Genomic DNA, 17,231 nt, shown 5'->3' with positions numbered 1-17,231 from the left:
CGGGCACATCCCCGGTGGGGGGTGTGCAAGAGGCAGCTGATCGATGTTTCTCTCTCATCGATGTTTCTAACTCTCTGTCCCTCTCTCTTCCTCTCTGTAAAAAATCAATAAAAAAAAAAAAAACAGCGGCCCAGCCGGCCAGCGTGGCTCAGGGGTTGAGCATCGATCTATGAACCAGGAGGTCACAATTCAATTCCCGGTCGGGAAACATGCCCGGGTTTCGGGCTCCATCCCCAAAAGGGGGCACGCAGGAAGCAGCCGACAGGAGGCAGTGAATTGATGTTTCTATCTCTCTATCCCTTTCTCTTCCTCTCTCTCTAAAATCTATGCCACTACAAACTGGGAACAAAGTCTAACTTGTTCCTCATTAAATGTGTCACAGACACACTTATAAATGTCAATGAAGTGATAAAATGCTAAATTTGGTCTTATCTTCCACATAAATTAAGATGGAAGGGGAGGCACTGGTCAAAAGTACTTAAAATAAAACTTACTTTTTCCTAGAGATTCCTTAAACACCACTTTCAGCATTTTGCACTAATTTACACAGGGCACATTACCATTTACTATGTAACATTAAATTTAAGAAAACAGTCAGCAATGAGATGAGAAGCAGGGGGGAAAGCCAACCTGCTTAGGAGGATAACTGAAGGGAAAGACAGAAGGAGAGAGGATCCTTTATGATATAGTTTAGGCACTATACTGATTCTGGAATGATCTACCTCCAGACTCCTTACCATGAGAGATAATTAAATGCCTTTGGGTTGGTTTGTTGTTGTTTGTAACCAAAAAGGAAGGAGGAAGAGGAGGAGGAGGAGGAGGAGGAGGAGGAGGAGGAGGAGGAGGAGGAGGAGGAGAAGAAAGTAACGTCATAAACTTTTATATGACTAGAGGCCCGGTGCATAAAATTCGTACATGGGTAGGGTCCCTAGGCCTGGCCAGCAATCAAGGCTGTAATCTGTGGGGTGACCAGCAGGGTGATCAGGAGGCCCCCACTGGCACCTGCCTTGGACGGCCTGGCGCTGACCGCTCACCAGCCCTGCCCCCCACCACTGGTCACCTCCCTCTGTGGGGCAACCGGCGGGGCAATCGGGGGGCCCCCCACTGGCACCCGCCTTCACTGGCCTGGGGCCTGCGGGCTGGGAGAAGCTCCTGTGTTGAGAACCTGCCCCCTGGTGGTCAGTGCATGTCATAGTGACTGGTCGTTCTGCCTGTCATTCCGCCATTTGATTTGCATATTAGGCTTTTATTATATAGGATTGATTTTATTATTTTTAAAAATATATTTTATTGATTTCAAAGAGTAAGGGAGAGGGAGAGAGAGATGGGAACATCAATGATGAGAGAGATTCATTGATTGGCTGCCTCCTGCACATCCCATACTGGTGATCAAGCCTGCAACCCAGGCATGTGCCCTGACTGGGAATCAAACCATGACCTCCTGGTTCCTAGGTTGAGGTTCAACCACTGAGCCATACTGGCCAGGAATATATGATTCATTTTTAAAATATTTCTTTTCTTGGAACAAAAATGGTTAAAAACTTGAGTTTTCTAAAGAGACTTATATGAATATAGAGCTGGGAAGATACACAAAGCTGAAGTATCTGGAATCATTTTGGTGCCTGCAGTCTTCAGAAAGATCACAAAGTGCTCAAAAATTCTTTTACCTTTTCAACCAGGCTGTTTGTCTTTAAGGTCTTCATTAACAGCCAGTGTTAAGATAGGCATTTCTTGTAGATCAAAGCTGGCTTTCAGCATTCTATGCAGCAGCCAGCTTCCATGCTTATGGTGAAGCTTCTGTATGAGAGTGAAAGAATTAAACAAGCCTAACTCATTGAGTTTCTCCTATGTGCCAGGTGCTGTCACACATTAATGAAGGCCACTCAAACCTTACAATTCTCTGAAATCAACATGTTTTTTTCCTAATGAGAAAAGTGGGGCTGAGAGAAGACAGAAACTTTTCCAAGGCTATACAGAGTGACCTTTCAAAAATGTAAATCAGGTCATGTCACTCCCCTTTGATAGCCTATCATTGCACTTCTAGTAATAGATGAAGAAAGCGGGGCACAGAGAGAATAATTAACTTGTCTGAAGTCCATTTGCAAAGAGCACATTTGAACCCTGGCACTGCCTCCAGAACCTACATGCCTAACCAAGAAAGCCAAACTCCTTACCTTGGCTTACAAATCCTGAATATCTGGCTCTTGTCTTCCTCTGTGATCTCTTGTCACACTGCTCTCCCCAGTCTTACTGGCCTTTCCATTTTTCCAAGTTGGCAAGCTCATTTCCACCAGGTCTTCACACAAACCGTTTCCTCTGCAATGCTCCTCTGCTAGTTTTCACCAGGTTGACTTTATGTCATTCATCTCAGTTCAGATGTCACCTTATTAGGACATCCAATAAAAGGCCACCTAGTCTCTATCACATTACCCTATTTCAATGCTCTGAAGGACTTTTATCATAATGTTCTTGTTTTCTTTTTTTTTTAATATATTTTATTGATTTTTTACAGAGAGAAAGGGAGAGGGATAGAGAGTTAGAAACATCGACCAGCTGCCTCCTGCACATCCCCCACTGGGGACGTGCCCGCAACCAATGTACATGCCCTTGACCGGAATCGAACCTGGGACCTTTCAGTCCGCAGACCGACGCTCTATCCACTGAGCCAAACCGGTTTCAGCATAATGTTCTTGTTTTCTAATTGACATCCCTCCCTACCCCCCGCCAGTAGATTTAAGCGTCAACAGATCAGGAAGCTTGTCTCTTTTGTCACCGCTATGTCCGGAGCTTGGAAGGAGCCTTACACAGGATGAAGGCTCAATGAATATTAGTTGGATGGATGGATGAATGAATGAATGAATGAATGAATGAATGAATGAATGAATGAATGAATGAATGAATGAATGAATGAATGAATGACTCCAATGAAGACCTTTCAATGAGGTAGGCCGGGGTTGCAAAAGCGCGAGTCGCGCGGCGCTCGCGGGGCATTCTGGGGATTGTAGTTCAGGCTCGGCCCGCGGTGGCGCGGACCTGCGCACTGAGCGCTATCTATGCTCCCTGGAGCCAGAGCGGCCTGGTTGTTGCTATGGTTTCTAAATCCCGCGGCTGGAGTAAGGCCGCCCAGCTTAGGCGCCCGCCAGCTTCCGCTACAACGCGGACCGGGAAACGGAAAGAATCCCGCGCGTTGCGTCCGGGGAACCCGGGGGCGGAGCCGGGGGAGGGAGGGTATACGGAACCGCGGGGGGCCGTGGGGAGCAGCGGAAGCCGCGTCTTGCCGATTTGCGGAGCGTAGCTCATCTCCCCAGTCCACTCCCAAGGCTCTGTGAGTAAAGGCTCCCCACCATCCCCATTTATCAGTGGGCTAACTCTGAGAGGTCTCCCTTCCAGAAAGCGGCTGAGCCCGTCTTAGAGCCCATGCCTGACTGCAGTCACTGCGGCCCGGGCGTGTGTGCGTGGGCGCATGCTCCTGGCGAAGCTGGTGGCATGCTAGACCCTTCCCGCCCAGCTCCAAGCCTACCTCCTCTGCGGCGGGGGCTAGCGTGCCACGCAGTGCCACCCAGTCAGCCCTGTCGGGGTTCTGAACGAGGTCTTCAAGTTCCACCACCTTCCACTCAGAGTCTGAATGTAAGGATAAGTGAGGCAGAGTTACATTAATAAAATATCAGGGCATGTTGAAAGCAAAGGCAAGTACATTCAATGTGGTGAGATTCTGTTAGCCTCATTTAGCCTGTGGTTTAATAGATGTGGCAGCAGCCCTAGCCGGTTTGGCTCAGCCGATAGAGCGTCGGCCTGCAGACCAAAGGGCCCCAGATTCGATTCTGGTCAAGGGCACTTCCTTGGTTGCCTGCTCCTCCCGGGTCAGGGGCTTGCAGGAGGCAACCAATCAATGTGTTTATCTCTTATCGAAGTTTCTCTCTCTTTCCCTCTCTCTTACACTCTCTCTAAAAGATCAATGGAAAAATAGCCTTGGGTGAGGATTAACAACAACAACAAAAAATAGATGTGGAAACAGGTATTCAGAGACATTAACAGTCCTAGGTTTACAGAGCTTGTGGGTGGAGTGGAGATTCCAACCTAGGTTTCTCTGCCTTCAAAACCTGTGCTTTATATGCACGTTTTTTAAATTAATGAGCTAAATTTCTACTTATATGGCAGCTGCATTGTGTAGACCTGAGGACCTCTTAGAAATGCACATTCTGGGCCCCACCTCAGACCCTCTGAGCTAGAAATTGGGAGTGGGGCCCAGCAATATGTTTGGATAAGTCCTCCAGGTGATTCTGATGTTTGAGGACTACTGGTGATTTCACCCAGGGTTCATGTTAAAATGCAAGTCAAAAGGTCTTGGGAGAGACTGGAGATTCTGCATTTCTAACAGATGTCTGGGTAATGCTGAAACTGCTGGTCCATGGACCCGTATTTTGAATAGCAAGAGTATAAACTACATCTTAGAGCAGTGGTTTTTAAACTTGGATGCACATTAGAATTACCTGGGGAGCTTTTAAAAGATACGATACCGGGGTCCCACCCCTGACCAAATGAATCAGAACCTCTGGGGTGTAGCGGCTAGGTAAAAACCCACTGGGTGATTCTAAGCTATGGTGAGTGTTCAGAACCCCTGGTGTGTTTTGGAATAGGGTAGCTATGGATTTGAATCTTAGCACCTCCATTTATCAACTGTTTGACCCTGGATAAGTGACTCAACCTCTCCTGGCCACATTTTCCTTGTTTATAAAATGAATATAAGTAATCCTTGGCTTGCAAGGTGGTGAGAGGATTCTCTGAGGTGTGTACATGAAGCACCTGGCTCATAAGGGTGCTCTAGACTCAAAAATTGGGAAGGTGGGCAAACTTGGGGAAATCTGTGCTGGGGATTTTATACTGTAACCTGATGGAGGTGAATTGGCACATGCACCCCTCTAGCCTGCTAAAGCTCCCATCTGTGTGCTCCTCCCTCAAGCAGCCAGCAGTGTGGGAAAATGGCAGTGAGCCACTCGATGAAGGAACGGACAATCTCCGAGAACAGCCTGATCATCCTGCTGCAGGGCCTCCAGGGCCAGGTAACCACTGTGGACCTGCGGGATGAGAGCGTGGCCCGTGGACGCGTAGAAAACGTTGATGCTTTCATGAACATCCGCCTAGCCAACGTCACCTACACGGACCGCTGGGGGCGTCAGGCTGAGCTGGATGACCTCTTTGTAACAGGCCGTAACGTCCGCTATGTCCACATCCCAGATGACGTGAACATCACCGAGACCATTGAGCGGCAGCTGCAGATCATCCATCGTGTGCGCAACTTTGGCAGCCTGGGGCAGGGCCGGCGGGAATTTCCCACCAAGAAGCATAAATGAGCCTGTCCCTTCGGCAAGCCCTAGTCACCACTCAGGTTCCTCCAGAGTTCTACTGAGCCAACTGCCTGCCATCCATCCCTGCCCAGAACCTGGGAAGGGAGTTGGGCCAGCCCAGAAACTGGTATCTGGCAGACAACACCTATCACAGCTGCCTTTCACAGGGTTACACCTCCCAGACTCACCCTGGGATCCACAATCCTATTTATCTGTGGCCTTGGGGTAGATGACAATACCCCCTTTTGACCATTTGCATCTGAGTCGATGATTTACTGATTCAGGGAATCTGACCAATTGTTTTCAACCCTCTCCCAGTGAGGATTATTAAATGTGCTCAACCTCAGCCACCCTAAGTGTCCCCATTTTTCTTGCAATTGTGTCTTTTTTCTTATAAAATTAAACTTAGACAAAAACAAGTGTGTGCCTCATGCATTTCCTGATGAGTATGGGCTCCCTGTTGGTCCTGTGTCCTAGGGTGCTGGGTCTCAAACTTGGCTGCACATTGGAATCACCTGTCCCACCTTCATCTATTCGGATTTCATTGGTATGGGGGATGGCCTGGGCATGGGATTTTTGTAAGTTTCTCACACAGTACTAATAGTCAGCGAAGTCTGAGAGTTGTGATAGGAGAGTCCCTCAGTCTGGTTTAGATAGAAATTGGCTTTTCTGTTCAGATTCCCTGCTGAGGGGGCTGTTAGTCTCATTGCTGTTTCCTGAGGTGGAGTAGTTGGAGTAATCCTGAGCCCTCCCCTCCAGTGTGGCAACTCATCCAACAACAGCACGAAATCAGGCTCCAATTTTGAGAGTCTTTGGGTCTTCAGGGAAGAAGGGGTTCTGGAAATTAGAACCCAAGTCTTTGTTGTCACTGCTTTGCAACCATACCAGCCCTCCCACAGGCAAACAACCATCTCAGTAAAAGCAGCTCTGTCCTGTGGCACTAGCAGGTTTGTCTTCATCAAACAATCATCAGCACAGCTGCTGTGGGCCAGGCCTTATGCCCAGCACACATTGACAGTAAGATGTGGTCCTTTCAGAAGACCTCTAATCTAACTAGAGGCCCTGTGCACGGATTCATGCACGGGTGGGGTCCCTCGGCCTGACCTGTGTCTTCTCGCAATCTGGGATGCCTTCGGGGGATGTCGGAGACCCGGTGCACAGATTCGGCCCAATCCCTACAGGCCAGGCCGAGGGACCCCACCAGTGCACAAATCTGAGATTCATCAGTCTGTTCCATGTTTCCATGCCTGTGTGTTGAGTGTCTGCCCCCTGGTAGTCAGTGTGCGTCATAGCTACCGGTCAAACAGTCACTTAGGCTTTTATATATACTAGAGGCCCAGTGCATGAAATTCGTGCATGGGTAGGGTCCCTAGCTGGCCTGGGCCTTGCTTCATTTCACGCTGTCCCCTGGTGGTAGCGCACATCATAGCAAGCGATCAAACTCCCGGTCTCCCAGCCAAACTCCTGAGGGGACACTTTGCATATTAGCCTTTTATATATATAAATAGATGGAAGAGGTGGTCAAGAACTACAAAACTGAAATCCAGTCTGAGTTGAGTAAGGCAGGGCCCTTTACCTTAAAATGCTGTGATTTCTTGAGGGAGATTTGATAGGAGTGTTCATTTGGGCACTAGCAGCCCAAGGTCACTGCATCCCATTCCAGCACAGTCTTGGTCAAAGTGTTGTCCTTGGACTACCTCATCAGAACCACACACACACATACCACTACCGCCACTTTTCTTGGAATTGGTTGAATTCTAGGGCACTTCCTTTCAAGATGCCAAAGCATGGGAGAGGTAGTCTGATCTGGTGGTCACCCGGTCACACTAGCATCCACTGAGATGGCCCGTGTTGTTCTGGCCTTTTGTTTTCGATGCACTCAGGTTGCATTGGTCCACGAGGGTTCTGTTCTGGTGTTTTGTCACCAGCCCACTCAGGTTGCTGTTGAGTTGCTCCTCCCTGACCAAAAGACCTCCTGACTTCCCCTTCAAGCGTAACCCAACCCCCTCTCAATGTTCACCTAGATTCTTTTTTTCTTTCTTTATTGATTAAGGTATTACATATGTGTCCTTATTTCCCCATTGCTTCCCCCTCCCCCAGGTCTAAATTCTTAAGGTCTCGGGTTAGTTAGGCCCTGTGTGCCCAAATGCAACATACAGCTGTTTCTTGAGAGGGTTTTGTTACTTCTTGGCACTCCACCAGGAAAAGGGGCACAACTTTTCCTGCTTTCCCGTCCCTGAGACCTAGCTGATCCCCTCCAGCTACCAGGCTGAGGAGAATCTTTATTCTCAGGGACTACTGCCCCCAAGTCAGTCTCCCAGAGCCCCTGTTACACAGTTTTCTAAATTTGTATCTGCTCAGAAATTCTTCCCATTCCTCCCTGAAGGCTAGGCCTTTAGAATTCAGAAGCTAAAAATGAACTCTGCATTCTGTCGTATCAGTTGTTTCCTGACGTAAGGAATGCAGATTAACCTAACTATCTGCATAAAGGCAAGGCCCAGGGACACCAAGGAAAAGATAAAAGACATATTCCAAATGTCATCACCCCATCAGAGTTTGGGTTTTGTGCGACTCATGTTGTAGCTTTGGTGCAAGCCCGCATGTACATCGATGCGGGGGTCCTCATTGATGACAGTCCTCGGAATTCTGAGCATTCGGGTGGTACAGCATGTCCCCTCGCGCTCCTGCTGTTCCTGGAGAGAAGAGTACAGGGGTCTCTCTCTCATTGGCGGGAGGGGACAATTTCCATGGCTCAGAGGAGAGCTGGGTGGGCAGGCAGCTCGACATTCACATCTCCCTGATACAACAGCTCCAGCTCTCAGCTGGAGGGGACTTGGAGGAGAAGATCCAGTTCAGTGAGTTCCAGTCTGGCATCCCTGGCTGAAGGATCCCTGAGGGCAGTAGGGGTCCCTTGAGTTCTTATCAATGTTCCAGAGGGACCCAGAGAAACAGTACAGAGTACGTGAAAAGTAACCACGCTAGCTCGGTCTCTGCTTTGGGCTGGAATTCCACCAACAGTATGGTGGTCACCTGGCTTGCTCCTCATGATCACAAACTCTCATGGCTGTGATACGAGGCTTTGATTAATAAAAAGGGAGAAAAATTGCCGAAACCGGTTTGGCTCAGTGGATAGAGCATCGGCCTGCGGACTGAAGGGTCCCGGGTTCGATTCCGGTCAAGGGCATGTACCTTGGTTGCGGGCACATCCCCAGTGGGGGTTGTGCAAGAGGCAGCTGATCGATGTTTCTCTGTCATCGATGTTTCTAACTCTCTATTCCTCTCTCTTCCTCTCTGTAAAAAATCAATAAAATATATTTTAAAAAATAAATTAATTAATTTAAAAAATAAATAAAAAGGGAGAAAATGCTTGCTGCAGGTTGTACAGGAGACAAAATCTTGCCAAAAGTGAGGCTCTTGTGGAGAGAAAATACTAAAAGAAGCTTTGAAGTGAGAAGATTGGAAACCACTGATCCTGTCTGACTCTGTCATTTGTGTATATGTGTGTGACAGATGCTCAATATAGCTTTACTTTACATATTTTCTCAACCTAAACTTTAACAGTACCCAGGAGCAAGTACTATAGAAGGAAACAGCTTTAAAAGATTAACTGCATGCCCAGCCGGTATAGCTCAGTAGTTACTAGTAAGCACCGACGCATGAACCAGGAGGTCACGGTTTGATTCTCAGTCAGGGCACATGCCTGTGTTTCGGGCTCAATCCCCAGTGTGTGCAGGAGGCAGCCCATCAATATCTCTCCTCTCCTTTCCTCTCTGAAATCAATAAAATATATATTTATTTTTTAAAAAGAATGAGACTGATTGTTGTTGTACTTTGAACCTAGCAAATGCAGTTAATTTTGCTTTATGTTATTTTAATTGATTTCAGAGAGAAGAAGGGAGAGGGAGAGAGGGATAGAAACAGCAATAGTGAGAATCAGCTGCCTCCTGCACACCCCTTACTGGGGATCGAGCCGGCAACCCCGGCATGTGCCCTGACTGGGAATCAAACTGTGACCTCCTGGTTCATAGGTTGATGCTCAACCACTGAGCTACACCAGCCGGGCCATTCACATTCTTGAGACTCCACCGTGTTAACTCTGACCCTGTTACCCACAGTTGCAGGTAGGTACCTCACCTTTGTATTTCCTGTGGGTAACCCTGTCATTTTATAGTTGAAGAAACAGGCCTAATTTCCTCAGGGGAAGGGACTCTCCTCAGCTCCCATGATTAAGTTAATGGCAGAATGCCAAGATGACCATCATAAGTAGCTATGGATTGTTGAGTCTCACTGTGTGCCAGGTCCTGTGCCAGGGCCCTACATGCTACAGGAGAGCAGAGCTGTATGTAGTCTGTTTGGTCCCACTGGATCACCAGTATCTGGCTCAGTGCTTTGTACCTAGCCGCCCCCTGTAAATCTTTGTGGAATGAAAGAATCATCTCATTACATCATTATAACAACCCTGGAGGTATATATTAATAGCCCCATTTTACAGATGAGAAAACAGACCCAGAGAGGTTAAGTGACTTGCTCAAAGTCGAAGAGCTAGTGAACAGCAAAGTGGGGATTTGAACTCAGGTGTGTATGACTCAAACTCCACGATACTACACTACATTATTCTGCTCCCCAGCACCCCTGACATCACACAGATGACAGACCTGCTCATCTCAGTGCTGGTTCCCAGTCACTCAAAACTTGCCATACCCAGGCCTTGGGGCTTGGCCACAAAGAGAAGCCAGAAGCCAGCCAGTAGGAAGGATTTGCTGGGTTTAAGGAGGCTGAGTAAGCTCGTCGGGGTTGAAGGTCTCCTCCTCTCCTTCTGTGATAGGCAGACCTGCCTATACCTCATCAAGCAACCATCTCATGCTATTGTCACAGGCATCACTTTGTTTTGGCAGCATTGTCTACCAGTGTGCCCAGAGTTGGAGAGCATGTCACCGTGGGTGTGTGTGTGTGTGTGTGTGTGTGTGTGTGTGTGACACACAGCAGTCTCATGTTAGTGTCCTTTCATTTCCTCTGGCTGGCACCTTTAGTTTCTATTCACTACCTCTTCTCCTCCCCACTTTCTCTTCCTCCTTCTCTCCTTTGTTAAAATCCTATATTTTGAATCAGCTGAAAGTCTCCTGGGGGTGGGGGGTGTCAGCTCCCAGTGATTCATCTAGCTGATAATTAGAGCTCTGGAAAACCCAAAACTCATTCCTGTCAGAGTCAGGGCTTCCGGAATCCCTAGGCTTTTCCCTTTGTCAGAGAGGAGAGCTTTGGGGGCAGCGGCTGGCGTCTCTGTGCCTGACTTTCTGTCATCCACTTCATCGGAGCTCTGTCACTGAGGTGCGTGTAAAGCACCCTTACTCGCCAGGTCCTGTGAGAAGCTGTTTCCACGCACTGAATGCTCACAGTGATCCCATGAAGTGTTATCCCTATTTTGACAGGTGGAGAAGGTTGAGGAACTTACACTCATCAGTCAGCTTGTAAGGAGTGAAGTAAGGATTCAAATCCAATCTTTTCACAATCTGCCAGAGTTGGTTCAGATCACAGCCCTGCCATTATAAGCTGTGTGTCTTTGAACAGGTTATTTCCCATCTCAGAGATCTAGATTCTTCATCTGTAAATAGACTCCTAACCTGATGTCTCTAAAGTGCTCCACACGGGTTGTGACCCCCAGCGGGAGCTGTTTTGATGACTGTTGTTATTCAGCCCCATCAGCTCAGTGAACACCAGGCAGTCAGATAGACACAGGAGGAGGCAGTCAGATTCATACACCAACTCTCATGTCCTGGCACTGCCTGTATAGAGATGACAAATGCACATACAGGTAAGTGCCTGGCCACATGCCCTCATAAAACCCAGCAGTGCACACAGGTTTGGACATGTGTGCCCACACATGGATGCAGAGTGACCCAAGGGACAGCTGGCAAGACACCCAGGAATCAGGCAGTCATATGCAGCAAGCTCCCCAGCTCACACCTCTGAAACAAAGAAGTGACGGCCATGGTCGCGGGTGCTGCTGCCACTGAGCCCTCTTAGTTGCTTCTGCATGCCAGGGGAGGGAAGCCAGGCTCTCAGAGGGCCCCAGTGAGTCACCAGCCTGATGCAATCAATCCCTTTAAAGGGCTCATCTGCTGGTGTAAGAAGCTGATTCATGGAGGGCGTGGTTGCTGGAGGAGGAGGAGAAAGGGACCGAAACTGCAACAGGAGGGGCTGAGGTTAGATGACTGGAATCATTACTAGAACTGTTCACTGTAAACCTCCCCGGTCGAGACTTCAGGCATCTTCAGGTTGAAGCGGGGTTTCAACAAAAGCGAGGGGCCCAGAGGAAAAGGAATTGTGAGGGCTTCGACAGGAATTCCTGTCATTTATTGAAACCAATCGCAGCGCTCTCCGCACAGAACTCCAGAAACCGAGAAATGGGGATCTAGGAAGAACCATTTTTCTGATAAATACACTACAACTGGCCGATCTTCCAGCTACTGGAGACTTCTCCAAACCTGGCAGGGCGAGACTGTAGGGCACGCGAGGTGCGGTGGAGTCGGGGCGGGGGCGGTGCCTCCGGCCGAGCCTCTCCGCAGACTTAGATAAGCGGTGAGTACCTCAGCCTCCAATCGTTTCACAGGTCTCGGCCGGACCCCACCCCGAACCAATCCGCATTTGGAATCTGGCCTCTAGCCTGAAGGCTTCCGCCCATCGTCAAGATGGTGTCCAATCCCAATGCCGTGAGGCCGAAGACACGGCCGAGGGGCGGGGCCCGGGAGGGGGCGGGGCTGCGGTTGGGGCAGGGAGGAGGGGGCTGTGCGTCACTTCCGTTGTCAGGTGGCGGCGCCGCAGCCATGGAGCGAGGCGGCGGCGGCGGCGGCGGCGGCTCGGGCTGCTGCGCTGGGAGGCGGCGGTGAGCGGGTCCCACGCCCCCGGCCCGGCCCCGGCCCGGCCCCCCGCGACGGAGCTCCGAGCAGTCCCGGCTCCGGGCTACGGACTATGGGCGAGCAGCGCTGAGCAGCGGGGGAAGGTAAGGGCGGGGGTCCGGGAGCGGGGAGCCGGGTGGAGGGTGCGGGTTTTCTGGGCGGGCCTCAGCGGCTGTGCTGATGGGACTGTGGTGACAGCCCGAGGCCGTCTGGCTGTGACAGAATTGGCAACAGAGAATGCCCCCACTTCTGCAGGGGTCTGCCGTTCCCGGGCTGCGGGGGCGGGAGCTGCTGCGCGCCGGGGCCGGGGGCCTCGGGGACCCTAGTCCTGCGGAAGCCCTGGGAGGTGGGCACTGCCAGCCTTGCCCGGAGTCACTCCGCCCGTGAGTGAAGGCACCGGCGTTTGAACCAGCCAGGTCTCCCCCAAGAGATCCCTCTGCCTCTCCATGCTTCGCTCCCGATCCGAGTGGGACTTGAAAGTTAGGACGAGTCCCCAGGGTGAGCCAGCCAGGGCTTCCTCCGGCAGCCCTCACCCGTTGGCACGGGCACCATCACTACTGGGGAATTCTCGCTTCCCGGGCGGCGTTCAGGTGCGGGTCAGAGCTACCTGCTTGCTAGTGCTGTGTTTTGGTCGGCCTTTTTCAAGGAGAGTGCTGTGGTCACTCTTTCACCTTTCTTGCCGGGTCAGGCCCGCCCATTCCCACGCCGCTTGGCCTCACCTTCCAGCCAGTAGGTGGGGGCGTTGGGTTTCTCTGCGCACCCCCACTCCGTAGGTTTGCTGCCGGTTTGTTGGCGGAAGGAAGAGATGACAGCCGCCTTCTGTGGCAGGATAGACTTTGCTCTGTTTTAAGTCACGGGAGGAAACCGGTTGGCTTTGCTGGGTTTTGAGAGCCGTGGAGAAGAGGGTAGTCACTCTGGGCTGGGCTCCTTTCCCTCTTGGCTTAGCTTTCATGAGATAAGGAAGAGCAGAATATTGTTTGTAAACAGTGCTTGTGAGCTGCTTCAGCGCTCTGATGGCCCTGCCGTGCCAGTTGTTTGTGGGTTAGATCTAGACAGTCTGGAGATAGCCCTCATTCATTCATTCATTCATTCATTCATTACCTACATGACAACAACAGTATCCTTGCCTGGAGAGGCAAGTAACCTATATTATAGTGGTTAAAAGAGGGCTTTGGAAGCCCTGGCCAGGTAGCTCAGTTGATTAGAGTGTCCTCATTATATGCCAAGGTTGTGGGTTCAAACTCCAGTCAGGTACATACAAAGAGCTTTACCTTGGTTAAGGAATGAATAAATAAGTGGGACAACAAATCGATGTTTCTCTCTCTTCTCTCTCTCTCTCTTAAAAAAAAAAATCAATACTTTTTTTTTTTTTTTTAAAGAGATGGCTTTGGAGCCAGATTTCCTTAATTCAAATTCTGGCTCTGCAGCTTTCTAGCTGTGCAACCTTGGGCATGTTGTTTAACCTCTCTGTGCCTCATCTCTAAAACGGGTGATAACATAGAGTTGTTAGGAAGATTGAAAAAGTTAGTACATGTAAAACACATAGAACCACCATCTACCACATAATAAGAGTTCAGTACACTTAGCTATTATTCTTAAACTTTTTTTTTTAATATATATTTCATTGATTTTTTACAGAGAGGAAGAGAGAGGGACAGAGAGTCAGAAACATCGATGAGAGAGAAACATCGATCAGCTGCCCCCTGCACACCCCCCACTGGGGATGTGCCCGCAACCAAGGTACATGCCCTTGACCGGAATCGAACCCGGGACCTTTGAGTCCTCAGGCCTACGCTCTATCCACTGAGCCAAACCGGTCTCGGCTTAACTATTATTCTTATTTGAAGAAGCCTATGGTCTGGTAAAGGGAGACTGTCCTATAGACAGATAGTTGGAGTGTGGTATGAAAAAGCTAATAGCAGCAGGAACAAGAGGCTTGTGGGAGTCCAGCAGAGGAAGCTGCTAGCTCAGCCTGGGTAGGGGGAGGGTCTTGGGAAGGTTTGGCCAAAGTGATTATGTGGGAGCTGTATCTAGAAGGATGGGAAGTCCTAGCCAGGTGAGAGTGAAGAAGCAAGGTGTTCTACTTAGAGAGAGACCGGTACACTCATAGTTTATTCCAGAAACCTCAGACTGTTCCATATGGTGGCATGAAAGTCAACATGGTGCAAGGTAAAGCAGTATAGGTTGACAAGGGAACACCACATTAACAATTTGGGACTTTGTGCCAAGGACCATGGGGAGCCTGAGAGAAAGTTTTAAGCAAAGGAGTGTCATAATTGGATGTAGTTTTAGAACTGTCTCCTTTGAGTCCCAGCAGAAGAGGAAGGAGGAGGAGAGACTAAAGGACTGCAGACCTCTTCAGAAGCCATTGCAGGCCTCTAAGAGTGGAGTCTTGGTGCTAGGGTGGTGGGTCTTTGCTGAGAAAGCACTGTATGCTACCAGTGGCAGCTGACAAGCTCCCTTCACTGCCCTGGACTGCTCTGCTAATACAGAGGTGCCTGGTACATGTGGCCCTCTCTTCCTGGGATTGCAGGTTGCTTGAGCAGCTGGAGAGGTAAGCTACCCTCTCAGAAGGCCAGTTGTAGGGGGTCCTGCATTTGCTCCATTGTGCCTTTAATTTGATGTTTTGGGAAGGCGGCAGTTTGTAGTGGTTAAGAGCCTACTTGGCTCTGCAGTCATATCTGGGTTCTAATTCCAGCCCTGCCAGTCACTAGAGGGTTACTTATCCTCTCCATGCCTGGCTTTCTCATCTGTGAAATAGGGACAGTCAGAGCCCCTCCCTAGTAGGGCAGTTGTGAGGGTTAGTAAGATGTGGCAGGTTGCGCATTTAGCACACACTGAGTGTTCGCTATTATTACAGGCTGCAGAAAAGAACTTCCAAGAACTAGTCAATGCAATTAGTGGCAACTAGAACTGTGTCCCATTGAGCTGTCAGAAGTGTCCTAAGGCATCACAAAATCACAGACTTTTATTCTATTCCTTCTGAACAGAAAATCTGTGGGGAGTTTACCCAGTCTGTATAGGAGCCATTCGAATGATTCAGCGTGGCTCTTTAAAAGAACCATTTTTTAAAATAGAAATAGGAATGCTGAGAAAAAGTATTTCGAATTTCTTCCATGTGTGTCCCTATTAGTGACCTAGTCTGGTGTCTGAATTAGTATCAGCAGGAAACATTGCTGTGTGTGATTGCTGAAAATCCAGAACTTGAGTTCCACACACACAGGCTCCCATTGTTGCTGAGGATGTGCTAGGTGTAGGGTGGAGGGGTACTGGGGGCAGAAGGAGAGCAGAGCGGTAGGCAGCAGGGACAGGGCAAGCTCCTAACCAATTAACACTTGCATAGAGCTTGGCAAGTCTCTCACAGAAGTCCGTGCAGCATATAGTGGGAACCCAGAGGAAAGATTGATTCCCCTGGAAGATGAGGAGATTGGGGAAAACTTTGGAGAGCCCTTAGAGCTTAAACTGGATCTTGAAGGGTGAGCTGAGTTTTCTGAGGGTGCATGAAGCACTCCAAGCAGGGGAGCAGCAGGGCACAGGCCTGGCTGTGTGCTGGTGTGTGTGCACTTTAGGAACCACAGAGGTTCAAGCACAGGGTGTGAAGGCACCTGGCTGTAGGACATGCTGGAGGAGTAGGCACCGGGGCTAAACTGCTTGAACTAATTATTCTTTTGGTGATGGGATGCTTTAAGTGGAGGAAACATTAGACTTGCATCTTCCCAAGAGCTGCCTGGCTGTGGGTAGAGGATGGATTGGGGAGAAAGCAAGTCTGGAGTACCCGTAAGAGGCTGTTGCAATATTCAAAGCAAGGATTAGTGCGGGGCTGGATCAGGGCAGAGGCAGTTGGGATGGAGAGGAAGGGCAAAGAGGGCTGTTTGGGGGGAAATCAACTAGACTCTGGGAGTATTTGGAAGTGATGATTAAGGGAGGAGCAATGGTGGCAGGTGACTCAGAGGTTCCTGGCTTGGGTGACAAGAGTGAATAATACTGTAGAGATAGGATGGCTGGGAGAAGACAATGACCAGTGAAATCCGCCAGCTCTATTCAGTAAGCCCTGCGCACACTCTCGTGGGACAGGATCAGTTGTGAAGTCTGTGGCACCCTGTCTGGCTTTGGGCCAGGCTTCCCTCTGGTTTGGCGTGAGTCAGTGCCTGAGAGAAGGGCAGCTTCCCTTCTTTCACCTTCCCTCCATGCCGATTTGCCTGGGGAGGTGAACTCAAGTGGCTGTTTCAGAAACTCAAGTGGCTGAGTCTAAAAAGCTCCCATAATTTCTTCTGCCTTCAAATGGCCCTTCAGTCTGACGCCATCCAGACAATTCAGCAAAGGACAGACTGATGAGGTCTTGCACAGCAGCTACCCCCAGGGAGGGATGGCTTTCCCAGCTCCCTGGAGACCTTATCCAGAAAGAGACCCTGAGATTGCATTTACTCCAGAGGCTGGGTCAGCAGACTCAGTCCCTCTTCTCAGGAAGGAGAGGTATCAGCCAGAGGCTCCCTGGGACTCACTCAACCATAAGGGAAGTGTACTTATCCCCCTGAGCTCAAGGGGAGTGTAGAGCTAGACTTGAATGGGATTGGGCTCTGGAGAAGGATGTGCTGGTGTGCAAGGCTTCAAACAGGCCCTTTGGAATTGTGGAGCTCTCCACAGAATTTCTCCTTGCATTTGTGGCGTGGAAAAGAAAGTGGCCTAAATAGGAGCATATCTTTCTCCTCCACCTGCTCAGGTGAGACTGTGGCTTTGAAGGTCACCCGGCCCACAGCAGCGCCGCATATCCTCTGGGATCTGTAATCAATATCCCCAAAAGGGCCCTGACTGGTTTGGCTCAGTGGATAGAGCGTCGGCCTTCGGACTCAAGGGTCGCAGGTTCGATTCCAGTCAAGGGCCTGTACCTTGGTTTCGAGCACATCCCCAGTAGGGGGTGTGCAGGAGGCAGCTGATTGATGTTTCTCTCACATCGATGTTTCTAACTCTCTCTCCCTCTCCCTTCCTCTCTGTA

At 49.8% G+C, this 17,231-nt stretch overlaps 2 protein-coding genes across 4 annotated transcripts in view; both read left to right on the top strand.

Annotated features, from left to right (window-relative positions):
• Window positions 1-3,229: 3,229 nt before the first annotated feature.
• Window positions 3,230-5,756, top strand: LSM10 (LSM10, U7 small nuclear RNA associated). 2 transcript variants are annotated; one of them, XM_008151134.3, is made up of 2 exons: window positions 3,230-3,325; window positions 4,964-5,756. In XM_008151134.3, the coding sequence occupies exon 2, from the start codon at window positions 4,980-4,982 to the stop codon at window positions 5,349-5,351; it is 372 nt and encodes a 123-aa protein (XP_008149356.1). In that variant the 5' UTR covers window positions 3,230-3,325; window positions 4,964-4,979; the 3' UTR covers window positions 5,352-5,756. The 2 variants fall into 2 exon arrangements, with proteins under 2 accessions (XP_008149356.1, XP_028015817.1); XM_028160016.2 differs by having other exon boundaries at window positions 4,961-5,756.
• Window positions 5,757-12,159: 6,403 nt separating this feature from the next.
• Window positions 12,160-17,231, top strand: part of STK40 (serine/threonine kinase 40) — a 36,142-nt gene continuing 31,070 nt past the window's right edge. For both annotated transcript variants that reach the window (XR_008556927.1, XM_028160008.2), the window contains exon 1: window positions 12,160-12,342. The gene's annotated coding sequence lies outside the window, so the exon portion shown is untranslated. The remainder of the gene's footprint in view (window positions 12,343-17,231) is intronic.

Source organism: Eptesicus fuscus, chromosome 9 (genome assembly GCF_027574615.1).
Source record: "Eptesicus fuscus isolate TK198812 chromosome 9, DD_ASM_mEF_20220401, whole genome shotgun sequence".
In the NCBI taxonomy this organism is placed as follows: domain Eukaryota; kingdom Metazoa; phylum Chordata; class Mammalia; order Chiroptera; family Vespertilionidae; genus Eptesicus; species Eptesicus fuscus.
The sequence above is the reverse complement of the archived record's forward strand: the minus strand, read 5'-3'. Positions and strand labels throughout refer to the sequence as shown.